The sequence below is a fragment of the Martes martes genome (assembly GCF_963455335.1).
Source record: "Martes martes genome assembly, chromosome: 15".
In the NCBI taxonomy this organism is placed as follows: domain Eukaryota; kingdom Metazoa; phylum Chordata; class Mammalia; order Carnivora; family Mustelidae; genus Martes; species Martes martes.
In genome coordinates this window covers 38,291,958-38,318,247 of record NC_137903.1, presented here as the reverse complement: position 1 = coordinate 38,318,247, position 26,290 = coordinate 38,291,958, and the positions used below count along the sequence as shown (strand labels likewise).

Sequence of the window (26,290 nt, the reverse complement as noted above, 5' to 3'; positions counted from 1 at the left end):
TAGTTTTTTGATAACTTGTGAAGTTCAATTTTTTTTTACTGTTTCATCTTTTTTCTGTTAGTTGCTTGCTTATGGGTTTTGTCTTTCATTTGAGAGGTATTAGAATTTTCCATATTAGTTGTCAGATATATTTGTATAAAGTCATACTACCTTTTATAGGCATTGCACATGCTTGTTCCATTTTGCCATTTGTTTTTTATTTTTGTTTAAAGTGTCTTTTGGGGCGCCTGGGTGGTTCAGTTGGTTAAGCAGCTGCCTTCGGCTCAGGTCATGATCTCAGGCTCCTGGGTTCAAGTCCTGCATCGGGATGCCTGCTCAGCAGGGAGCCTGCTTCTCCCCTCTCCTTCTGCCTCTGCCCTTATGCCCTGCTCATGTTCTCTCTCCCTCCCCCGTCTCAAATAAATAAATAAAATCTTAAAAAAGAAAAAGTGTCTTTTGATTAGAGAACTCCTGCATCTTTACCTAGTCCAATCTGTCAGGCTTTATGGTTGATGCTGATATACTTAGAAAGATCTATCACAGGAGTATTTGGGATAATTACTGTACTTTTTGCTTATTTATTTATAGCTTTATATTTAACTCTTTAGTCTGCTTTTATTTGTAGGGTGTGACTCATAGGCAAAATGGTTTTTTTCCCTAAATAGTTGAATAATTCACCTTCTTTACATTGATTAGAAACGCCCAAACTTATATTATTAGAATTTAATGAATAACAAGAGAATTCATGTCTTAATTATAAAAGTGGGTCATAACACTCACGTAAACCTTTTTGCTTAAAAAGAGTCCTTTACTTACTAATTATTTTCTAAAGACATTTGATTAAATAGTAGCAGGGTCCTATAGATTCCTGAAGCTATTAAGTATCAACTCTGGCTTGTGATGAACTGAGACTGCGTTTTCAGTTTGTACTTGTTAGGATTTATGCCTGTTCCTTGCTGTAGAATATGAAAACCTCTGTGTACGTTCATTTCTCATGGACAGACTTGGGAAAGCTGCACTTGGTCACGTCGCTGGGTCATATAGAATTTGTAAATTTGTTACTTAGTTATTTAATTATGGCTTGCTGGAATATTTCCTTTTTTTTGGCATCTGATATTCCTAATGAGACCCTTGGGTTAGATAGGAATTTGCATTTCACTTTTATTTATTGCTAGGATTAAGATAACCACAATTTATTAAGCATTTATTATGTACTCTAAGGACTTGGCGAGCTTCTGTTGAATCTTCTAATAAGCCAGTGAGGTGGACATTATTTATTCTCCCTCTTTATAGATAGGGAAGCAGGTCCTCACAGAGATTAAGTAGAAGCTAGTAACCAGCACTGTTGTATGTTGAATCCAGATTTCTCTTAACTCCAAAGCCAGGACCGTTAACCACCATAATATTTTGCCTTAGTGTATATATATATTTTTTTTTAATTTTTATTTATTTTTAAAATTTCTTTTCCGTGTTCCAGAATTCATTGTTTATGCACCACACCCAGTGCTCCATGCAATATGTGCCCTCCATAACACCGACCACCAGGCTCACCCAATCTCCCACTCCCCTCCCCTCCAAAACCCTCAGTTTGTTTCTCAGAGTCCACAGTCTCTCATGGTTTGTTTCCCCCTCCGATTTCCCCCAACTCCCTTCTCTCCGTCTCCCCATGTCCTCCGTGTTATTTCTTATGCTCCACAAGTAAGTGAAACCGTATGATAATTGACTCTCTCTGCTTGACTTGAATTTCATTCAGCATAATCTCTTCCAGTCCCGTCCATGTTGATAGAAAAGTTGGGTATTCATCCTTTCTGATGGAGGCATAATATTCCATAGTATATATGGACTATATCTTCTTTATCCATTTGTCCATTGAAGGGCATCTTGGTTCTTTGCATAGTTTGGCGACTATGGCCATTGCTGCTATGAACATTGGGGTACAGATGGCTCTACTTTTCACTACATCTCTATCTTCGGGGTAAATACCCAGTAGTGTCTTAGTATATTTTTTTGTTTGGGTAGTAATTTTTTTAGGATGTGGGAGAAAAGGCTTTAAAATGTTTCTTTTCAGGGCGCCTGGGTGGCTCAGTGGGTTAAAGCCTCTGCCTTTGGCTTGGGTCATGATCCCGGGGTCCTGGGATCAAGCCCCGTTGTCGGGCTTTCTGCTCATCAGGGAGCCTGCTTCCTCCTCTCTCTCTGCCTGCCTCTCTGCCTACTTGTGATCTCTGTCTGTCAAATAAATAAATAAAATCTTTAAAAAAATTAAAATGTTTCTTTTCCTCTTCTCACTGAGGTATACTGAAAGCTACTCAGATGATGATTCAAATATGGAAGACTACCCAGATCCGCAGGTAAGTCAGACATTTAATGGACCCATTTTGATTTTTTTTTAAAGTCATTTATGAACACTTCTTAAAAAAATCAGTGTGGGATAGAATAAGAGACTTTGAACACCTCCATCAATAAATAATTGAAAACTTTCTGTGTATAGTGTTGAAGAATTCTCCGGATGGCCATCCATTCAGTATTTGTGTTTATGGCCTATTTTATAAGGAAAAAAAGGGGAAGAGAGTGGCCAGAAATAAGGGCATATGGGAAGAGAAAGGGGAATTAACAGTAAAAATTGAGAAAAGGATACATTTTCTGCCAAAGGGCTGACATTTCCAAGAAGTAGGCTTTGATGGAAGAGAAATGTAGAAATAATATGCCAGATGATTTGTAACTTACTGTATTTTTTTCCTAATGGTAATTCAGTTCTTAAATTTATTAACAAAGTTAGAATGATAATGAGTTCTGTCTGATTCTGTATTGAATTGATGGGATAGTGGTGACTCTCCTTGACAACCAGCTCATTTTTACACCTGATTCTGTTGTATTTTTTTAAAATTTTTTAAAAGATGCTTTTGCATCTTTTTTTTAAAAAATATTTTATTTATTTGAGAGAGAGACAGTGAGAGAGAGCATGAGCGAGGAGAAGGTCAGAGGGAGAAGCAGACTGCCCGTGGAGCTGGGAGCCTGATGGGGGACTCGATCCCAGGACTCCAGGACCATGACCTGAGCCAAAGGCAGTCTCTTAACCAACTGAGCCACCCAGGCGTCCCTAAATTACTTTATTTTTTTAAAAAGATTTTTGTTTATTTGACAGAGAGAGAGATCACAAGTAGGCAGAGAGACGGGCAGAGAGAGAGGGGAAGCAGGCTCCCCACCGAGCAGAGAGCCCAATGTGGGGTTCGATCCCAGGACCCTGAGACCATGACCTGAGCCAAAGGCAGAGGCTCAACCCACTGAACCACCCAGGTGTCCCACTGTTGTATTTTTTTTTTTTTTTAAGATTTTATTTATTTGACACAGACAGAGATCACAAGTAGGCAGAGAGGCAGGCAGAGAGAGAGGGGGAAGCAGGCTCCCCGCCCAGCAGAGAGCCTGATGCGGGGCTCGACCCCAGGACCCTGGGACCATGACCTGAGCTGAAGGCAGAGGCTTTAACCCACTGAGCCACCCAGGCGCCCCCATTGTTGTATTTTTTAAAAGGGAGTTTACTTACTTGATTTTATTTAACTTTTTATTTAACATTTATGAATTGGTGCATTAACTTGAGGTGAAGTGGGGGGACATCATTTGTGAACAGTAAATGTTTGTTTGGGAAGCATCTTTTTGTGAACCCCTGTGTTTTCTGGCTGAAATGCTGTGAGAGAAGGTGGGTAGTGGAATGTACAGGTACCAGCTTCCCATGAGTACCTTCAAGTAATTCATGCTTATGTCATGTTTCTGTCAGGCAGCAAATCACATGAACAGCTCCCTACTCTCCTTATATCGGAAAGGACATTCTGATTCTGTTTCAAGTACTCCCGAGATGGAGCCCAGAGAAACCACTGGTTCGACCCCATGGACACCTTCGGGAACAGGCTCCATCCCGTTAAAGACCCCGGCCAGAGGTTCTGAGGGAGGGTGGTTTATCGACAGAACTGGTGGAAAGATGGACCTGACAGATGAGAAGAGTGATCACAAGAAGCCAGGATATGAGATAGAGGTATTTTTGTAGTGGAATTTTAGCCCTAAGTAGTTGGAACACATTACCACCTTTTCACTGAATGTAACATCAGCAGATTCTTGTTTTTCTTGACGGGCATGGGGATTTGGAAGCATACAGAGAACGAGGTCATGTCGCCACCGTTTCTGTCCAGGTCTAAGCCTTCACTACTGAAATAACCTCCCCCCAGTTTATTCTCCATACACAGATATCATTTGGTTTGTTTAAGATTTTATTTATTTGAGAGGGAAAGCACAGAGGGAGAGGGAGATGCAGACTCCACACTGAGCAGGGAGCCCGAGATCATGCCTTAGCTGAAGGCAGACACTTAACTGACTGAGCCATCCAGGCACCCCACAGTTGTTTTTACAAGTCAGATTGTTCCCATTCATGTATTAAAAATGGCTTTGTTCAGTCTTATCCAAGGCCTTACAGTAGCCAGGAAAACTGTGCACATGGCCGCCCTACTGGCTCTTCAGTCATCTCAGCCACGGTGGCCTTGAACACCCCATGCATGCTCACCTGGGGCCTCTGCACTTGTGCTTCTCTCTGGAACTGCCCCAGATTCCTGTGACTCATGTCTTGTTTCCCTGTAATCTTGTCAGTGTCCTTTTCTGATGTGTAAAATAGCCCGTAGTTGGATACCATTTTTCTGACTCTCCTTCATCTCCTTTTTGTCAAGCACTTAGGACCACTTAAACTTACTGAGTAATTCTCTAGTTGGGTTTTTTCTTTGACTTTCCTCACTAGAACATCAGCTTTAGGGGAATAGGACCTTTGGCTTGTTTAATAGTGTCTCCCTGGCTAAAATGCAGCTAATGGGGGCGCCTGGGTGGCTCAGTCAGTCGAGGTCTGAATCTTGACTTTGGTTCTGGTCATGTGTCTCAGGGTCCTGGGATCGAGCACAGCATAGGGCTCTGCTCTGGGCGTGGAGCCTGCTTGAGAGTCTCTCTCTCTCTCTGCCCCTGCCCCTACTCATGCACACGTGTGCATGCACTCTCTCTCTCTCTCTCTCTCTCTGTCTCATTCTCTCTAAAATAAATTAGTAAAATCTCAAAAAAAAAATGCATCTGACATGTAGTTGTCACTTTGTTGAATTAGTGCCTAATGAGCCTTCCAAGGTGGATTTACTAGTGCAAGTTAAAAAATAGGTACTTTGGGGGCGCCTGGGTGGCTCAGTGGGTTAAGGCCTCTGCCTTCAGCTCAGGTCATGGTCTCAGGGTCCTGGGATCGAGCCCCGCATCGGGCTCTCTGGTCAGCAGGGAGCCTGCTTCCTCCTCTCTCTCTGCCTGCTTCTCTGCCTACTTGCGATCTCTCTCTGTCAAATAAATAAAATCTTTAAAAAAAAAAATAGGTACTTTGGGCATGTGTTAGAGAAAGTTGGTTGTTCTTGGAGGAAGGGAAGTTAGTGCTAAATCAGCGTGTTGCTCACTTTGACCTTAGGGTAATGACTTGAGGGAGCCTGCCCAAATGGTACACTGAAAATATACAGTGTAAGCAGTGTAAGTAGATACCCTTTTTTTTTTTTTTAACCTTTCTAAGTTCCACCCAGGGAGCCAGGGTCCTGGAATTGAGTCCCACATCAGGCTCCCTGCTCAGCGGGAAACCTGCTTCTCCCACTGCCTCTCCCCCTGCTTGTGTTCCCTCTCGCTGTCTCTCCATCAAATAAATAAATAAAATCTTTAAAAAAAAAAAAAAAGGAAAGAAAGAAATACTGGTGCTGTGATTTCGAGCAGGGTATATCGAAACTTCTTTTCTTTCTAGGATTCCAAGGATGTTTCTCTTCTGGAGAGTAGTGAAAAAATTAAAGGTAGGCTGAAGAGCAAAGGAAGCAAAAGGAAGAAAGACCTTCAGGAAGCAGATGGAGAAATAGAAGCTGTCTTGAAGCGGAAAGGTGAGCTGCGAGTCCTGGGGGGTGGGTGGGGGGCTGACCAGTGGGCTCAGGGAGTGGCGTCCTCAGTCCCAGCCCTTGTGCCTGGACCTGCCGTGAGCAGCGATGTCTGTGAGAAAAATCTTCACTGTCCCATGGACCTTGGTTTCCTTAGACATTATTCAGTAGAATTCTGAGTTACTACTGAATCACTAATCTTTTCATCTCTTTTGTGTACAAGCTAAAGCCAAGGAGCTAGAGTTACAGGTCTCCAAGGTGAAGTTTGAAGACGTTGGAGGCAATGATACGACATTAAAGGTTAGTTCGAGTGCAGAATTTTACTGAGATGGGCTTATTGCCAATCTGTTATTCCAACAAAGTCTGCGTCTTTGTTTCTGGTAGGAACTGGGGGTGGAAAGGAGTCTAGGGAGAGGAGAAGGGCAAACCCGGCTTGTACCTTCAGGGTGCTGAGGGGTAAAGAAGTGTAGTACCTTCCACTTCGCCACGACTGGAATTTCAGTGTACGGAAGATACGTGTTTTGTGAGTGGTACTGTTGTGACAGAAGTCGGAGTGACAATTACTGTTCACTTAGCATCTGCTCTGTTCCACTTCCCACGCGTCATGTCCGTGATGCCGCGAGGTGGGTGCTCTGACAGCTGGGAGCGGGGTGCATGGAGAGGGTCCTCCACCAGGCACCAGAGCCGGGCTGCAGCCTCAGCTTCAGGCTAGTTGGGAGGACAGGCCGATTGCTTCCATGGGGTTCACTGTCCTCTTGGGCCGAGAAAGACGTCTTTCCTGTCTGTTCCCTGCCAGGAAGTCTGCAAGATGCTCATCCACATGCGTCACCCTGAGGTGTACTGCCACCTGGGCGCCACCCCGCCGCGCGGAGTCCTGCTGCACGGGCCGCCGGGCTGCGGGAAGACCTTGCTGGCGCACGCCATTGCCGGGGTGAGGTTGGCCTTTACCTCTGCGGCTTTTGGTCCTTGTTGTTCCTCTTCAGTCAATCTGAACCAGACACAGCATCTTCTCTGGAGGATCGATCCCTCTCCGGTTTTTTTTTTTTTTTTTTTTTTTTTTTAAGATTTTATTTATTTAGGGGCGCCTGGGTGGCTCAGTGGGTTAAAGCCTCTGCCTTCGGCTCCGGTCATGATCCCAGAGTCCTGGGATCGAGCCCCGCATCGGGCTCTCTGCTTAGCAGAGAGCCTGCTTCCTCCTCTCGCTCTCTCTCTGCCTGCCTCTCTGCCTACTTGTGATCTCTGTCAAATAAATAAATAAAATCTTTAAAAAAAAAAAAGATTTTATTTATTTATTTGACACATAGAGAAGGGGCACAAGTAGGGGCATCTGGGGCAGGTAGAAGGATAGGGAGACTCCCCGCTGAGCAGGGAGCTGGGTGCGGGGCTCTATCCCAGGACCCTGAGATTGTGACCTGAGCCGAAGGCAGACATCTAACCAACTGAGTCACCCAGGCGCCCTGATTCCTTTCCATTTTTCCCTCTTTCCTGCTGTTGTGTGCTTTAATGCAGCCAGTTACTTAGATGGCAAGGGTTGGGTGGGAAGCAAAGTGATGTGGCTGTAAACAGCCTTCTTTTTAAACACGCAATTTATGTTTTGGCTACTTTCTTTCCCTTTAAGCCAGTGCTGCTTAAAAGCAGTAAATAAGAAAATGAAGGATTGTATTGTTTTTCACAGAGCTAAATTTACTCAGAATTTCCATTCAGAGTCATATTCCTACACTTTTTTTGTTAGGTTTTCTTTCTTAATTTTTAAATAATCAAGAGATCAAGAGTCAAACGCTCCATCAACTGAGACGGCCAGGTGCCCTATGTTCTTGTACTTTTTAATATGAAAATAGCATTTCTAAAATGGTGATCTTAGGTGGCAAAATACAAAGGTAGCAATCTTTCATCCCATCAGGTTTTTCAGAAACTGTGTTGGGTGGTAAAATGCACAACATCTGAGTGACTGCAGTTTAAAGAATAGCATTTACACCTGTGACTAGTAGGTTAGTACTCTGCGTAGGGAGCTCGTTCGTACAGGAGAACTGATGGATTTGCCTCATTTGTTCCTCTGTTTGGAGGAAACTATTTTGTGACCACCATGTGGCAGACATTGAAATATAGTGAGGCATATAGCAAACCCCGGTCTCGTAGGAGAGGTTGTGTGAGGCCACCATCACACAAGTAAATGTCCACAGTCAACAGCGGTCATGAATGGGAGACTTGGGGTACAGCACATGGGTGGCATCTCTGTGGGATGCCCATGGCTGAGGCAGTGATTTGCAGAACGAATAGGAACGTGCAGTCAGGCTGGTTATTGTGTGCTGTGGGGGAGGGGGGCACTGCTGCACTTGGCCTCTCCTTCATGTCAGGAGCCTGTCCTCCGACTGGTAACGGGCACCTGCCCCAGAGGCCAGGTGAGACAAGCCATTTGTGCTAGTGGGACACAACTGTGTCGTGACCCTGCTTCTCCTTTCCAGCAGATAAATAACTGGAACTTTCTGGCTCAGCTCTAAGCAGGGGGACCCTGTCTCTGGAGAGTCAAGTCCCTTTACTCAGAAGAGGTGACAGCAGGGTTGCAGAGTGCCTTTAGTAAAGTGAACACAAGTGGCAGGTGTCCAGGTGCTGTGTTTGAGCAAACTGTAGATTTTTATTTATTTATTTATTTATTTTTAAGATTTTATTTATTTGACACAGAGAGATCATAAGTAGGCAGAGAGGTACACACAGAGAGAAAGGGAAGCAGGCTCCTTGCCAAGCAGAGAGCCCTATGTGGGGCTCGATCCCAGCACCCCGAGACCATGACCTGGGCCGAAGGCAGTGGCTTAACCCACTGAGCCACCCGGGCACCCCAACTGTAGATTTTTAAATAATGTTTCTCATCAGCCCAAAACAAAAAGATGAAGTTGTTCAGAAAATCGGGCACTCAAACCAGGAAATTTTGAGAGAGGGACTGAACAAGGAACAGGTAGGAAAGATAAATTCTGACAACGTGATCATTCTTTCATGTGTTTCTACCCAGGAACTGGACCTCCCAATTCTGAAGGTAGCTGCCACGGAGATTGTGTCCGGAGTGTCTGGGGAGTCGGAGCAGAAGCTGAGGGAGCTGTTTGAGCAGGCTGTGGTGAGTCCGACATACGCTGGGTTGTCAGGTCGCCCATGGTTGCGACCGAGAGCCCGTGATGGCTAAATACTTCCTACTATTCACGGGTACTGACTGTTGGCTAAATTCACCTATTTAATGTGAAGTCAGGCATAAGTGTAACTGGTGAGGAGTTTCAGGCTATCGTAGCCAGTGGTTGTGTGTTGAAAATAGATTATCCTGGTCTTGTTTCCTTTCACGTTCACTTTCCCCAAGTTAAGTTTAGCAAACAGTTTGTAAGCGGTATGAAAATTGTTCATCTTTAGGATTATCTCATTATAAAAGCAGCCATAGAAATCCAGGATAAACTCTTCTCTACTTGCCTCATTGAACCAGTGAAAAGAAAATCCTGTTACCAGAGAAATTATAGATTGGATTTTATCCCAGCTATAATTCCTGCTGTTAAAACATGGTTGTCGGGGGCACCTGGGTGGCTCAGTGGGTTAAGTCTCTGCCTTGGGCTCAGGTCATGGTCCAGGGGTCCTGGGATCGAGCCCCGCATCGGGCTCTCTACTCGGCGGAAAGCCTGCTTCCTCCTCTCTCTCTGCCTGCCTCTCTGCCTACTTGTAATCTCTATCAAATAAATAAATTAAAAATCTTAAAAAAAAAAAAAAAATCATGGTCGGCCAACGTTCCCGGTCCCTGTTACCTAATGAAACAGAGCACTAGGGGGCGTGGGTTGGAGGATAAAATGGTCCAAGCTGATCACTTGGTGCCTCTGTCCGGCTGAACTCAGATGACCATCGCTTGCTCCTCCTTCCTCTTTTTCTCACTGGGTTTCCCCGTCGTGGGCAGATCCTGTTGTGCTAGCCCCCGAGACCATTGTCTGAGCTGACTAACTTGGGTGCTCCCTAGAGTCCTCGCTGCCCTTTGGCCAATGTTGTCATTGGGAGGATTGGAAGCGAGCTGGCCAGATCTTCTCTTTAGTTGCTGTGGTCCCCATGGTGTTGAGACGCCTTAGCCTGGCTGAGAGTCTGACCCTTAGCATGATCAGTGTCCCTGAAGAATTAGGAATGAGCATGCTGGAGATTGCATCTCTCGATCATTTTATTAAAATTTTTCATATTAACCGATCCTCCTCTCTTTTTATTTGTTTTTATTATGGTAAAATATGTTAAAATTGCCATTTTAAGTATTTTTAAGTGTACAGTTCTGTGGTGTTAATAACTATATCCACTCACGTGTTGTGTGACCATCACCCTTAACGTCTCCCCAACCTGACCACGTCCTCACTGGCCACTGGCCCGCGCCCTCCCTCCCCAGCCCCTTGCTGCTGCTCTGTTCCCCGTGGCTGTGGCTTTACTCCAGGCAGTCGGGTGCTTCTGTCAGAATCTCCTCTGTCCACTCTGTCCAGTCCGAGCTTTGAAGAATACGGGGAAGGTTCTGGTCGTCCACATGGCAGTACTGGGGACTCCCTTCCCTTCCTTCCTCAGTGCGTTCTTTACAGCTGGCCACTGCTGGTTCTCTGGCTTGGCTTGTGCTCCCTCCTGGGTTGTACCTCATTGCATTGCAGATATGGCTTGCTGACGAAGGAATTGCAGTAACTTGGTCACCGCAAAGCATGGGTGGATGAGAGGGTTGGAAGCTTGATAGCCTGTGTGCAGTCTCTCATTGTCCTCTCTGCAGCGACTTAAGTCATATCAAAGCAGACATGATCATGCTGGGACCTGCCTTCTTCAGTGCTGCTCGTTGGCTGAATGGCCTGAGAACTCTAGAATTTTTTAAAACAGTACATACTAAACTGCTGCAGTGTGGGGAATGTCTTTGTGATTGTCTTCTGTGATATTTTTATTTCTAGTCAAATGCACCCTGTGTCCTTTTTATTGATGAAATTGACGCTATTACCCCCAAGAGGGAAGTTGCTTCAAAAGACATGGAACGAAGAATTGTAGCCCAGCTCCTCACCTGCATGGATGGTCAGTTTAAAATAATTCATTTTCAGATAATACGTTGTGGGTTCTTTTAATAGTGTGAGTAACATGAGGATATAAGGCATTTGGGTGGAATAACGCCGAGTAAAAAATCCTTTTCCTAAAGGATTGTATTGTTAATTTTTTGGAGTACAACTTATGGTTATTTTAATGTGTTTATGCATACACACGGGCATACTAACATTGTTTTGCTTTGTACAGTGCTGCGATTGCACCACTCACATTGTTCTAGGACTTGCTGTGTGTATCTTAACGCTCCTGAGAAATGTGGCTGTTTTAATGCATTTAAATTCACCTTTTAACTCCTGCATGGTATTCTTTTTTTTTTTTTTTTTAATTTTATTTATTTATTTGTCAGAGAGAGAGTGGGAGAGAGAGTGAGTGAGCATAGGCAGAGGCAGAGGGAGAAGCAGGCTTCCTGCCAAGCAAGGAGCCCGATGTGGGACTTGATCCCAGGACATTGGGATCATGACCTGAGCCGAAGGCAGCTGCTTAACCAACTGAGCCACCCAGGCGTCCCCTGCATGGTATTCTTTAGGATGGATTTATTATATTGCATGTAAGCATTCCCGTTTTGATTGATGTTTCAGTTGTTTTGTTTTTTGCTTTACCAGAAGCTGTAGGGAATCTAAGTGGCCCTTTTTGGTGCACACATACTTTTCGAGGGTAAATACTAAAAATTAAGGTAATGGTTAAAGGTTACATGCTTTCAGCTTTATAGGAACTGGCAAACTGCCTTCACAAGGGTTTGCAGTGTACGCTTCCCCGTCCTCTGAGACGCCCTGTGTCCATTCCCTCCACAACCCCGACTGTCACCATGTTCTCATGTTTGATAGGCTGGTGGTGATGATAGAGATCTTGCCTTGTTCTTTTGCATTTCCCTGTTTTTGCAAGAGGTGGATCATTTTTCTGTATTTCTTGGCTCTTTGTATCACCCCAATCCCTTTCTCATCCTGTGCTTATTGTGTAACTGAATTTTTTAAAATTGATTTGAAGGAGTACTTTATTTTAATTTGTTAAGGAAGTAAATTCTTTGTTAAATACAGTACATGGGGCGCCTGGGTGGCTCAGTGGGTTAAGCCGCTGCCTTTGGCTCAGGTCATGATCTCAGGGTCCTGGGATCGAGCCCCGCATCGGGCTCTCTGCTCAGTGGGGAGCCTGCTTCCTCCTTTCTCTCTGCCTGCCTCTCTGCCTGCTTGTGCTTTCTGTCTGTCAAATAAATAAATAAATAAAATCTTTAAAAAAAAAAATACAGTACAGTTACTTTCTCCCAGTCTGTAACTTATTTTTCAGTTTTGTTAAACTGTTTTTAGATAGAAATTTGGAGGGAAGGTAAATACACTTTTGGAACTAGATCCTGTCCACCGTGAAATAGTATGGGGTTTACATACACAAGATACTTTGAAGTAGTACAGGTTTGGGGCTCCTTGTGGTGCTGGTTGCAGTTTGCTTAGTCTGCTGTTTTATTTTCGTGTAAAATTTTCTTGCCATGTTTTGAGGCCTCTGTTCTGAATTACTATATTAAAGGTATATTGTTACCATTTATAAGATAGGTGGTTCCCTAAGAAGGAGAGAGACCCCAGGAGGCATACTGAGGCACAATGCTTATCCCATGATGGTAGAAGCTTTCTGATTTCAGGGATTTAACAATCTAGAAGAAAGGAACAAGTACCAGGCCTAAGCAGATTACCCATTACTAGAACTTTACTGACAGTTGGGGTTAGTTGGGGTTTCCGGTGTGTCTCTGTGTGTGTGTTTTAGGGTCTTCTCTGTGAACAGAGTCGAGAAAGAAGTCAACAGTTTGGTGGACACAGTCGTGCCACAAGTAGTCTGTCCCAGGTGGTGGTTTTTCCCCTGCAGTTTGAGAATTTTATAAAACACTAATTCAGAGTTTACAAATTTGAATTTTAATAATTTAAAACTTTTAAGTAAATTGTTTTGAATTAGGTAATAAGGAGGCCACATAAGAGCTAATTTTACCTAATTTCAAAAAACTTAAAACTCAGGCATAATTTTAATTATTAGGAGTTTGTTATAGTTAAGGAAGGTTATATGTTAAGGAAGCATATATGTTAAGCTTATATGTTAAGGAAGCTTGTTATAGTTAAGGAAGCTTATGTTATAGTTAAGGAGCTTGTTATAGTTAAGGAAAGTATCTTAAAATATTATCTTGTCCGTGAGGAAAGTGATGCACGGGGAGCTAGGACCCAGTGTATACAGTGGGTCATCAGCAAAGCCTGGGCTAGGCTCCAGAATTCTACATACACGTGTACGGCTAATAGGCTACCCGCAAATGTGTGCTTTGTTTAGGAGAGCTGATGCCCCATAAACAGGTTTTACTCTGCGTGGGAAGGAGTAAGACTGCTTTTTCCACAATATTCCAAAATTCAAACTTGTGGCTAACATAATGTCAGTTTATCATGATCACATCATACTGGTGAAAAGGGAGAAGAATGGGATTTATCTTGAAGTTATTGGCAGGAGAGGGTGGCCAGTCCTCTCTACACTTGATCTTAGCCAAAAGGCCGAGAAGCGATGGCCAGTCCTCTATGAGGTCTGATTTTTATGTTTCATGCAACAGGAAAAAATAGCATTTTGACATTCGTGTTTCCATTATTGCCTGTTGATTACCTGTGGAAGGGTATTTTTCATTACTGAGGATTTCAGATTCCCACAACTGTTCTCATTGAGTTCTGTTACTGACCCCTGATACACTTAGCTTGCATCCCTGAGACCACAGTGTCTGAGTGACCCGACCTGGAAGAAGGAAGGGAGTTCCTGCCCTAGGTCGTTGTCGTAGCTGTGGGCATTAGACCCATGTAACCAGCCAGGGAGTGGCTTTGGCACCATGCCAGCCTCAGTGCTGGGGCGCTCCACGTAGGCACATCTTCGTGGGAAGCACGTGTGCTGCTCATGATTATAATGTGCCATCTCATTTCCTTCAAGTTTTTCTTGCTTGTTCAGTGACTCTCACAGTGTGAATCTCTTCCTTGAGCTTTTATGCAGTTTTCAGAAAGTTTTTTTTTTTTTAAGATTTTATTTATTTATTTGACACAGAGAAAGAAATCACAAGTAGGCAAAGAGACAGGCAGAGAGAGGGGGAAGCAGGCTCCCTGCTGAGCAGAAAGCCTGATGTGGGGCTTGATCCCAGGACCCTGAGACCATGACCTGAGCTGAAGGCAGAGGCTTAACCCTCTGAACCACCCAGGTGCCCCAGTTTTCAGAAAGTTTTTAAGAGCTTTCCTGTCTCACTCAAACTGACCACCTTGTGCCTCTCTTCTCAACCCAAAATCTGTCAAAGGAGTAGTTGCTGTCTGTTAAGTACAGGTTTGTGTTTGCAGTCTACACTACACTCCCATCACTACATGTCTGTCCCTGATGTTTTACTGAGGCTACTCCTGGGACAGTCGTGGGGGGACCTCTGTTGGCCACATTTGGTGGCTTTCAGTGCTCATCTGTCCGAACTTCTGTTCTTTAGTTTCCTTGTCTAAAAACTACCTGTTCCAGGGGTGGCAGGTGTTGCCCGAGGGGCCGACTACACCCTAGCACCTGGCACACAGTGAGCCCCCAGCAAGCATCCATACAGTGGTTCTCGAGAGCCTTTGTGCCTGTCGACTGCCTCGCCCTGGGCATTGTTGGCACACATGGCTTGAGCACGGGCGCTGTCTTTTCTGTCCTTGCCCTGGTTGTCTGGCTGCTCCTTAGCCGTTCCCTGCCGTGCCTGCCTCTGTCCCCTGTCCCTCAGACAGAGGTGGTCTGTAAGGCTTCCCACTCGGCCTTCTCGTCTGCCTTCTGCCCGTTTCCTAGCTGTCTGATGAGCAGCACTTCAGCAAACAAAAACTTATCTGTAACCTCAATTTCTAATCAGCATGGACTCCTCTTCCCCCTGCTGGATACCGCATGCTCCGTGCGCTCAGGCCAGACCTGCTTCCCTTCTCTGTCCTCCTGCCGTCGCCCTTCACGCCCTTCCCAGGGAATCACTTAGTGCCTCACCCTGCAACTGGGCCTTTCCCACTTCTCCCCTGTGTTCCTGCCTCATTGTCTCCTCTGTCCCCTGATGGCTGCCATCAGATCACATTGAGCTCTCCCCCGCTCTCTTCCTCTCTAAGAATTGTCTTTCCAACACACACACCTTCTCAGAAAAACCTTCTCTGGCTTCCTGTGGGCTAAGGAATATTCTACAGATTCCTCATGACTCAGCCATTAAGGTACTGAATTATCATCCTCCTGCCTTGTTACCTGTGAGGAGTGTGACCTCAGACCTCAGGTCAGACCTCTGCTGGTCCACCCTGGCTTGGTGGAGAAGAATGAGAGAGAAATAACACTCACGAAGGACACGCGCTGGACAGTGCACTCTGCCATTCCTGAAACTGTCTCTAGATGATGCCAGAGCAACCAAAGACTGTAGTGTGGACCCCTGCCCCCACACGTAGGTGTCCATGCCACACAGCTGTCTGGAGACCTGCACTGTGCGTTCTCGCCCAGACTGCCCGCTGCAAGGCAGCCACCCTCTGAGTTCAGCACGCGTGCCTGTGCGTCTGCTGTCACTCACACACTCTGTTCAGGCAGAACTTCAGTCAGTTGGGTCTGCTTATGAATATCCTCCTTCCCTGAATGTGGCCTCTTCTGTGAAACTGTGCTGTCTTCCATTGTCTCACTGGGTCGCTCTATTTTCTACCCGTCACCATGCGTCACAAGATTTGTTCGGTAGATTTCTCAATACACTGTGAGCTGCTTGAGGACAATGTGTTTTTATCCTCCTCTTGTCTTCCACGTAACAGACAGTTAGCAAATGTCAGCTTTGTATGTATATTGCTGTCAAAACATTTACTGCTCTCTAAGCACTCAGGCGACTTACGGAAGTGCCGTTGTCCGCCATCCCCGGTATCTTATTCGCTGCTCACCCTGTGTCTGCTTCTTACCAGATCTGAACACCATGGCCACAACGGCCCGGGTCCTCGTCATTGGAGCCACCAACCGACCGGACGCTTTAGACCCTGCTTTGAGACGTGCAGGAAGGTTCGACCGAGAGATATGCCTAGGGATCCCAGATGAAGCCTCCAGGGAAAGGTACGCTCTTGGAAGATGAAGTTTATGCGTCACTGTGTTGTCTGAATGGAATGGTTTGGAAACGAGGGCTGAGAAGTACCACATAGCCTTTTCTTTCCCTCTTCATTTCTGTGCCAGTAACATTGATTTGGAATCCATGGCTGATGTCGCTTAGTTGGGCGATCGGCGGAGGAACAGCATGGGGAGCTGTGGAGTGGAGGTGTTCTCGCTGTCCCATGTGGAGGTTACATCGAGCACCACACTCTCACCTGTTGTGCTAACCTGCTTAAGACACAGGTTTTGCAACAGAAGTTAGCCAGAGAGCTGAAAGCCATGTGTGTTCATTCGAAGACCAGCCTGTCCTAGTTGGGGGGTGGTGGGGATGTGAGTGTCTGTGGAGCAAAGAAAGCTCCAGCAGCATCTCAGTAAGCAAAGGTCACACAGGAAGCACCGGTGAGGCCAGGGAGCAGGAATCTAGCAGAGAGGTCTTCTGTAGGAGCGGATTCCTCGTGGCTTTTGGCTCCGGGTTAGTGACACTGATGTTGGCTCTGTGGTCCCCAGCAGCTTTTGGGAAGAGTGGTGTGTAGTGAGAGGGGACTGTCACGGGAGGGCAGGAAGCTCAGGGGTTGCAGGGCAAGGAGGTGCTCATAAGGCATGTGGGTGGGAGAGAGGGTGGGGAGAAACGCACCCCCCCCCCCTTCCTAGCTCCTCAATCCTTCAGCCTTAGATTGTTGGCCAGGTCCTTCCTCAGCAGCTGTAGCCCCAGTCAGGCACATGCTGATTACGTTCCCACACACGTGGTCTTCCATAGTCACTCAGGCGTTCAGGTTCATCTGCTCGTGTTTAAACCCGCAGCATGGTGATATTTAAGATTTCAGTGGTTCTTACTTATTTGGCAAACATGCTGAGCATGTGGTGTGTGCACATACCACTGTGGAGGACGAGGTGACCAATGCAAAGAAGTACGAGTCCTTGCTTTCAGGACGCATCCAATCCAGTAAGAGTTCTAGAAGTCAGGCCTGTGTTCTGCCTCAAGCCTTAGTTTCGCCCAGGGCCCAACCTACATAGAGACTTAGACACAGTGGGGCCCATCTTCACTGCTGGATAAAATGTCTGTTCTCTGCCCAGTGTCCCTTTTCAACAGAGTCCTTAAACACTTTCGTTGATGGCTGTATTTTGAAAAATTTGAAGCCACAGAAAAGTTGAAAGAATAGTATGATTAGGGTCTGTATGCCCTTCAGCTGGATTCATCCCTAGCTAGAACTGTCCACTCTTCAGCCTCGAGAGAAAACACGTATATTTGTTTGTGTACCTTTTTTTTTTTAATTTGCCAAGCCATTTGAAGGATAGTTGGAGACATGATGACACTTCAGCTCTAAGTTCTTCTCCAATGGGACTGTCATTCTGTGTCACACCATTTCATATCATTCCAGGAAGTTTGATATTGACACAATGATAATAACTCACTGTATAATCCATTCTGATTTTCCAGTTGCCCCAAGGATGTCCCTTTTTAGTTGTTTGTGTTTGATCTAGACTCCACTCCGGGATCAAGCCCGGCTGAGTCTGCCTCCTCGGGGAGGAAGCGTTTTCATGACATTGGCGTTTTCTGGGTGCTGCAAAATTTGAACATTCCCAATTATTTCCTCCTGATGACATTCAGGTTAGACGCTTTGGGCAGGAATACTGCCTGGGCAGTGAGGTGTTCTCAGCATCATGTCAGGAGGCTCACAGCGTCACTTCGTGTCATCATTGGTCGTGTTAGGTCCGATCACTCCGTTAGGAAGTTTGTCAGTGTTTCCTCCTGTAAAGTTGCCTTTTTCTTGTCCACTTAATAAATGGAAACCTGACATTTCTGGTATCTGCAATAACTATGGCTACCTTTGTTAGTTTGTCCAAACTCCACTGTAGACTCCTAGTCAGTGCCGTGGTGTTCATGGCGGTGTTTCATGTAGACTGGGCGCTCTGGCTCAGTCCCGGGCTTAAGTGTCGGCTGTGCTTAAAGCCAGCTGGGGAGACTGGGGTTTAAAGCCTGAAAGACGGTAGCTCTTGAGTAGAATCATGAGTGAGACTCTTAAAAGGCCGTGTATTTAGAAATATCATTTTTTTAAAGATTTTATTTATTCATTTGATAGAGATCAGTAGGCAGAGAGGCAGGCAGAGAGAGATGGAGAGGCAGGCTCCTTGCTTGTGGAGCAGAGAGCCCCATGGGGCTCGATCCCAGGACCCTGAGATCATGACCTGAGCCGAAGGGAGAGGCTTAACCCACTGAGCCACCCAGGTGCCCCTAGAAATACCGTTTTTATTCTGGTGAAAAAAAAACATAAAATTTACCATCTTAACTAGTTTTAACAGTACAGTTTAGTAATATTAACTTGATCCAGTTTGTAGCAAATTTCTAGAACTTTGCATCTTGCAATTTCATTGTGGAAAATTAACGTTCAGTGCCCGTTACACACCCATTACTTCTCCTACGAAAGAGTATTTCTTTTTTTTTCCTGAGATTTTATCATCATTATTAGTACTTAAAGATTGATTGATTGGAGAGAGAGATAGAGACCACGACCCTGAGATCATGAGCTGAACTGAAATCAAGAGTCAAACGCGGGCACCTGGGTGGCACAGTGGGTTAAAGCCTCTGCCTTCAGCTCAGGTCGTGATCCCAGGGTTCTGAGATCGAGCCCCACATCGGGCTCTCTGCTCAGCAGGGAGCCTGCTTCCCTTCCTCTCTCTCTGCCTGCCTCTGCCTGCTTGTGATCTCTGTCAAATAAACAAATAAAATCTAAAAAAGAAATTAAAAAAAAAAAAGTCAAACGCTCAACTGAATGAGCCACCCAGGCTCTCCTAAGATTTTATTATTTTTTAGCAATCTCTACACCCTTCGTGGGGCTCAAACTCAAAACCCTGAGATCAAGAGTCTGACGCTCCACCGACTGAGCCAGCCAGGTGTCCCAAGAAAGAGTATTTCTGATTTGAGTCTTCGACAAAGGCAGAATGCAGTTTTCTTATTTTTATATTTGTGCCTAGCTCTGAGTGCAAAAACAAATCAGTTATATTATCATATGCAGGTGCTAATGCCTTAAATTCTAAGGTGGGGAAAATATATAAATAGAATTGAGGTATGTCAGTGTTTGTATCACTAGTTCTTAGAAGGTCATTAATTGAGGAAATACTTAAGCACCTTTTGTGTACAAAGGAGGGAGGCAGAGTGGTTGGCATTTCAGTCACTAGTGTGAGTGATTAGAAGAACAATGTGTATAAAAAGGAAAAAACAGGGACGATGTATCAAGCAAAGCATGCCGGTCTGGGGGTTCTTTTTTTTTTTTTTTTTTAAAGATTTTATTTATTTATTTGACAGACAGATCACAAGTAGGCAGAGAGACAGGCAGAGAGAGGGGGAAGCAGACTCCCCGCGGAGCAGAGAGCCCGATGTGGGGCTTGATCCCAGGACCCTGGGATCATGACCTGAGCCGAAGGCAGAGGCTTAACCCACTGAGCCACCCAGGTGCCCCCGGTCTGGGGGTTCTTAAAGGCTTCTCCGAGGAAGCTGAGACGTTAAGGATAATAGCGATGAACAGATCACGTGACAATAGATTATTCCAGGTATGCCCTGAGGTGACTGAACTCAGAGAGTCCAGGGACCTGGAAGAACACTGAGACTGTAGAAAAGATAAGGTGTAGAAAGGCTGTCAAGGAATGCAGAAGGCACTTCACATACCCTTGTTAAAGATTTTGGATTTCTCTGTGAGTGGTGAGAAGGAATTAAAGCAGTTCAATTATGTAGGACAGTGATGGAAAGAGATTTTTTATTTTGAAAAGATCACTGTAGCTACAATGTGAAGAATGAATGAAAGAAGAGTGAGAATGGGTTCTGGTGGCCCAGGGAGGGGCCTGTTGTAATATCCAGATGAGATGGCATTGGGCTTAAGGAGTTGGGAGGGTAGGTCAAGATAACTGGAGCATGGATAGAGCACAGCTAGGGGGAGGGCATTGCCTGGTGTGGGGAGCGTGGATACGGCACAGCTGGGGGGTTGTCTGGTAGGGGGAGTGTAGATTGGGTGCAGCCGGGGGTTGCCTGGTGATCAGAGCATGGATGGGGCACTGCTTGGCGGGGGGGGGGCTTCCTGGGGGGAGAGCATGGATGGGGCACAGCTGGGGGGGTGCTTGGTGGTTGGAGTGTGGATGGGGCACAGCTGCGACAATCAGACATTTAGCAAGTAGCGCCAGTGTGTTGCATTTCTTGGCAGAAGGAATGCGTGGAAGGTGGGGGCTGTGATTGAGCAGGAGGGAATATTCCCAGGTTGCTGTGGTTTTCTCTGAGGGGTAAGAAGTAGTGGAGATAAGCAGGTGTTAGAGGAGGATTTGGGGAGAGCTGGAGCTGATCCGGGCAGCTGGGCTAGACGTGCTTGCAGGCTGTCCAAGTAGAGATGTCAGCTTGGCAACTGGATGAGTCAGGAGCTCTGAGGAGGTACAAATTGGGGAATTATCAGCATACTGAAGGCAGCTGAAGTTCTGAGTAGAGCAGATTAGCCAGAGTGCGAAGACCAGAGGTCGGAGGTCCTGGGACAGGGTTAGGGTCCAGAGGGAGCCGCTGGAGTGCTGGAGAGAGGAGAATGTGCATCATGGGAGTGAGGAGATGTGAGTGCTCCCTGCAGGAGGGACTAATGAGAGCTCAGGAGGGCAGAGCTGGAGCACCGTTGTTGGAATTGAGCACCTAGCTCAAATGAGCTAGCTGAGAGCTCGTGATTAGGCTGATCAGGCAGCATCCTGGTTGAGTGGTTAAGTGAGTGGTGGAAAGAGAAGGAGTAAGTGAGCAGACTTCCACGATTCCACAAAGGGAGGTGTGGACGTGAAGGGGGATAGGGAGGTAGTGGCCATGCGAGGGGTATTGGGGTGTTGAGGGTAGGATAGGAGAAACCAGAGTACCTTGGAATGCTCTGGAAAGGAGCAGGTAGGAGGAATGGGGAATGGGAGCCCGGGGAGGTGCTGGCTGGGGCGCAAGGGCTCTTCCATTGGAGCAGTTGCAGAGGGAAGGGGGGTGCAGGCCATGGAGCTTGTCGCTGTGGTACTTGGAAAATGGTGTTTTCTCCATGAATCCAGCAGTGAGATCATCTGATGAAAGTCAGGCAGGTGACCTGTAGAGGCTGAAGGAGGGTGAAGGCCTGCAGTTATGTTCTTGGATGATTCGAAATGAGCCAGCTAGGATAATGGGATTTTTTGGTGGTGTTTAGGATTGGGGTGTAGAGTGGTACCTAAGCCTGGTCTTGGAGTTTTTTCCTCCCCAATAGTGCTCCCCAGTCTAGGTACAGGCTAGGAGGGAGCCGAGATTTAGAATTTAAGAGAGGAAATAGAGGCCCTGGGGTCTAAGTTGTAGAAAGAGGAGCACCTACTGAGGAGGGGTGGGTTCAGGGATCTGTTGAGGTCCAGAGCAGATTCAGGGGAGACGGGGGACTGAGTGCGAGGGACTCGAGCATGTGATCTCGGAGGTTGAGACAGCTCTGCCGTGTGTCCCTGTACCTTTCCCTGGAGAGCTGACGTTTTCTAGCTTTCGTTTGTTTACTTGTAAGAAAGGAAAAATGGTAACAGTGCCTCATTTTATCTGTAAGACGATAATGGGACCTTAACTTCGAAAGGCTTCTTGTAAGGACTGCATTAACGTACCTAGCACAACCTCCAACATGTAGGAATCCTAAGGTAGCTGTTGATGTTTTCCTGGACTTTAAAAGCATTTTGTGGGGCGCCTGGGTGGCTCAGTGGGTTAAGCCTCTGCCTTCGGCTCGGGTCATGATCTCAGGGTCCTGGGATCGAGCCCCGCATCGGGCTCTCTGCTCGGCAGGGAGCCTGTTTCTCCCTCTCACTCTGCCTGCCTCTCTGCCTACTTGTGCTCTCTCTCTGTGTCAAATAAATAAATAAAATCTTTAAAAAAAAAAAAGCATTTTGTTACAGAAAATTCTAGTGTACACGAAACAGTCTAGTAGAACTGTTCAGTTTCTGTTGCTGCAGAACAAACCACTGCAAAATTTCGTGGCTTTCAACAGTCATTTTATTGTCTCTCACAAGTCCCATGGGTAAAGAATTTAGGTTCTGTCTCAGGATGTCGTGTGGTTGCAGAGATGGTAGCTGGAGCTCCAAGCCACAGGGTTGAGCTTATCAGTGCACCTGCTACCTGTCTGTGTGTCTGTCCCCTCCTCCCCTGTCCGTGTGGCACCCATCATGGAACCCTGTGGGCTTCCTTGGAGCCAGGAGGACTCGGGGTGGTAGGATTCTTGCTGGACAGTTCCATAGCCTACGTTCCATTGCCCTGTGCTGTTGAACAGCCACAGGGCTAAGCCCAGACTCGGGGAGAGGGGCCAGAGTGCCCACCTCCCAGTGAGAGGAGGCTCAAGAACTTAACAGACGGTCTTTTTTTTTTTTTTTTTTAAAGATTTTATTTATTTATTTGACAGATAGAGATCGCAAGTAGGAAGAGGGGCAGGCAGAGAGAGGGGCAGGCAGAGAGAGGAGGAAGCAGGCTCCCTGCTGAGCAGAGAGCCTGATGTGGGGCTTGATCCCAGGACTCTGGGATCATGACCCGAGCTGAAGGCAGAACCCTATGTCTTCTCACGTTATGATCAATTCAGTCTTGTTCTATCTAGCCCCCACTTAAAAGCAAAATCCAGGCAGTGTGTCGTTCCATATGTAAATACTTCAGTGTCCCATGGATAAAGACTTTTTTTTTTAAGATTTTATTTATTTATTTCACAGACAGAGATCACAAGTAGGCAGAGAGGCAGGCAGAGAGAGAGGGAGAAGCAGGCTCCCTGCCGAGCAGAGAGCCCGATGCGGGGCTCGATCCCAGCACCCTGGGATCATGACCCGAGCCGAAGGCAGAGGCTTTAACCCACTGAGCCACCCAGGCGCCCCAGATAAAGACTTTTTATTTAACTTCCATGCAGTGGTGTTATAAACATCACAAATAATTCTTTAATGTACCTGATATCCAAATCATAGCCACAGGTTTGACGTGTGTAATTGCGTTACAAATTCTGTGTATAACTGTATTTAGCATTTTCATTTCTCCTCTGTATAAATATTATTCCCTGCTTACCTAAGTCCTATATCAGGATCATACAACCTTTTTTTTTTTTTTAAGATTTTATTTATTTATTTGACAGAGATCACGAGTAGGCAGAGGCAGGCAGAGAGAGAGGAGGAAGCAGTCTCCCCGCTGAGCAGAGAGCCCGATGCGGGGCTGGATCCCAGAACCCTGGGATCATGACCTGAGCCGAAGGCAGAGGCTTAACCCACTGAGCCACTCAGGTGCCCCATCATACAACCTTTCTTTACCATTTTAACTTTTCTGGAATTCATAATTGCATTTTTTTCATTTGCTAACCCTCTTGCAACTTTTTCATGTTCTCTGTTTCCTCCAGGCATCTGTGTATGTGTGTGCCTGTGTGTTTTGGTCTGTCCTGTGCCTTATATCACAGTGAGAGGCAGTGAGACACATGGGTAAAGTCCGAGCAACTGTACCTGCTGTGTTGGGAGTCCTGACCAGTGATCGATTAGTATCATTTCCTGTGGGTGCTTTGTTCGAATGGCAGACTGGGGCCGACCATTCTGTTCTAAGAGTGAGGTTGATGGGACACCTGTGATGGGAGGTTTTTTGTTTTTTGTTTGTTTGTTTTTAAGATTTTATTTATTTATTTGAGAGAGAATGAGAGAGAGAGCCAGAATGAGACAGGGGAGGATCAGAGGGAGAAGCAGACCCTGCCAAGCAAGGAGCCCAATGCAGGACTTGATCCTGGGACTCTAGGATCATGACCTGAGCCGAAGGCAGTTGCCCAACCAACTGAGTCACCTAGGTGCCCAAGTGGTAGCAGTTTTGTTGAAGCCTGAGTATCAGTATAAAGCAGTCAGGTGGCCAGCTATCATTTTAGCTAGATAATGCCACATGTCCATTTCCGTAGATGCTTTTTTGTTGAGCCGCTTCAGGTTTTTTCAGAAACAGACATTGAGGCAGCACCGTGGGCTGCAGGTCTTGTGGTTGTAGCTGCTGGACTCCTGACACGGGCAGGAGAAGGAGTGAGGGATTGCACACCCCGTTTTCCTGGTGGATGGGGCTTGTGGTCGTCCGTACACCAGACCTCTCCTCTCCTGCTTCAGGCTCAGTGGAGAGCACAGTCCGGGGATCCTGCTGGGTGAGGGCATGCACATGGTATGGGGTCTTAGTGCTTCTCACGTGGGCTGTCCAGAACTTGCTGGTTTGGTTCTCCGCTATGGCCCCCGTTTCTGCCGCCCAGCCCTTGGGTGCCTCCAGTTCCTGCTCTCTCGGGCTCGCCACACAAATCTCCCCCCTACTCATTAGTACACCTCTCTGAGGAAGGTCAATCTGACTGTGTCCCCTCTCCTAAGTCATTTATCATTCTCCACCCACTTCATTCCTTCATAAATGGCTGTTCACTTGGCCTGTGCTGATAAAAATAAATGACTGAATAAAGAAATAAAAGGCAAGCCTCTGGTGCAGAATTCCAGATGATTTCTTTGGATGTACTGCGAAGGAGTGGAGTCTGACTCCCTGCACCTCAAATGGGAGCTGGGCGTAGTACAGTGTGGAAGAGGGAAAGGCTAACCTCATGGCAGAGACCCTGCCAAATATGGCATCCAGGCTGCTGCTCAGGATTCACATCCCAGTGGGGAGGGGTGTGGATGACACTCCACCTCTGTGCTCTTCTTCCCGAAAATACATTAACTTAGTCTGGTCACCATAAAAATATCAGACTAATGCCGCCGAGGGGTCCTCTACAAAATTCTGGGCCAGTAATCCTCAAGATTACTGGTAGTAGTAGGATAGCAGTGTGGGGTATATGGAACTCTGTTCTGTCTTTGCAATAATTCTGTACATCTAAAACTTCAAAAATGTGTATTTTTTAAAAATAAGTTAAAATTCATCCTGTTTATAGGCAAATATGACATTAAACCTAGATCATTTATTCCGGGAACCCCTAATATTTGAATCTTTTCTGGGGGTTTATCGGCCTTAAGGCATCAGCTAGAGCTGATGCAGAAACCCGTGACGGGGTGCCTTTCTCAGGTAGTAAGACATGTACACATCAGAACCCTCTAAACACCCGTCCCTTTGGTGTCCTAGCGGCATAAATACCTCTCTCTACATGGAGCTCTGCTGGAGCCTGTAGCTGGAGACCAACGTTGATGGCTTTTGAAAGACCTCATACAAATAAAGACTGAACCTCTTGTTTCCCATTCTGTGGCTCCCTTCCAGAATGGGCCGGGGTCTGGGCGGTAAGAGTCCATACGGCCTCCTGGTTCTGTGGGCTATGGATTTCATGCTTCCGATTCTTGTTATTTTTCCAGTCAGAGGACTCTTGCTGCAGTGGTCACTCTGCCATCTTGAAACTGGAAATCTCTTCCTGGGTCTTTTCTCCTCCTCTGGAGTTTCCAGAGTATGGTGACTGGAAATAACTACATTTTTTTTCAGAAATATAAGTTGTAACTGAAAAAAGGATGATACTTATTTTATGTTAGCAGTTTCTTCTAACACTCTGAGTATCTTAGTGTTCTCATGAAAACGATTTTACAGTGGAAGCTTTTTTTGCTTTCTGTTGTGTAGAGTGTCTGAGTGATTTTTCGTTGGTTAGTAATGTTTATCTGCTGCTTTTCTGTTCACTTACATGACCTCAAGGGACTTTTCTGGAACTTATTCTCCATCAATGCTCCTCTGCCTTACAACTTTGAAAATTCCAGACTGCATTTCCCTGTCCAAGTTATCCGTAATATCACAATATGTGAATCATAACTACTAACACTTGGGCACTCATTGTAGCTCAGCCATTGTTCGGAGGATTCAGCACATGTTCATGCTGACCCCCCTGCGAGCGAGTGCTACTATGATCCATAGCTAACAAGCGACAAAACCCAAGTGCACAGGGCAGCAATGGGCCCAGGGAGGGAGCAGCAGGGCCGGCTGCAGAACTCCCGGCTGGTTTGTTTCTTCACAAGCTCTTACTAAAAACTGGCTGAGGTCCTCCTTTGATGGCCATTACCTGAGACCCACATTCTCTGGCCCTACCTGGTGGTGCTTCCAGCGAGCGGGCTTTCTCTCCCATGCAATACGGTAAAGTTGGGGGAAGTAACTGTCCTAACATGAAGCTAGGGGTTAAGGTGGGCAGCAGTCTAGCTTTTTGTGATGAATAGAACTGATGGTTTACTTGAGTTTGGTGGCTTTTATTTCTGGAAGATGTCCATTTAATCTGCTCTCAAAGCAGAATTTACTTCAAATAAACAGTAAGTTG

At 46.1% G+C, this 26,290-nt stretch overlaps 1 protein-coding gene across 8 annotated transcripts in view; it reads left to right on the top strand.

Moving 5' to 3' along the window:
* Positions 1-26,290, top strand: part of NVL (nuclear VCP like) — a 102,872-nt gene that overhangs the window by 8,516 nt on the left and 68,066 nt on the right. For 6 of the 8 annotated variants that reach the window (XR_013967972.1, XM_080823799.1, XM_080823800.1 and 3 more), the window contains 8 exons: positions 2,270-2,327; positions 3,752-4,006; positions 5,771-5,900; positions 6,118-6,194; positions 6,691-6,825; positions 8,899-9,000; positions 10,817-10,934; positions 15,875-16,019. Coding sequence is in view for 7 of the 8 variants with exons in the window: in XM_080823799.1 (XP_080679925.1) it covers positions 2,270-2,327; positions 3,752-4,006; positions 5,771-5,900; positions 6,118-6,194; positions 6,691-6,825; positions 8,899-9,000; positions 10,817-10,934; positions 15,875-16,019 (1,020 nt within the window). In the remaining variant the exon portion in view is untranslated. The remainder of the gene's footprint in view (positions 1-2,269; positions 2,328-3,751; positions 4,007-5,770; positions 5,901-6,117; positions 6,195-6,690; positions 6,826-8,898; positions 9,001-10,816; positions 10,935-15,874; positions 16,020-26,290) is intronic. The other 2 variants (XM_080823804.1, XM_080823801.1) reach the window with 1 other exon arrangement.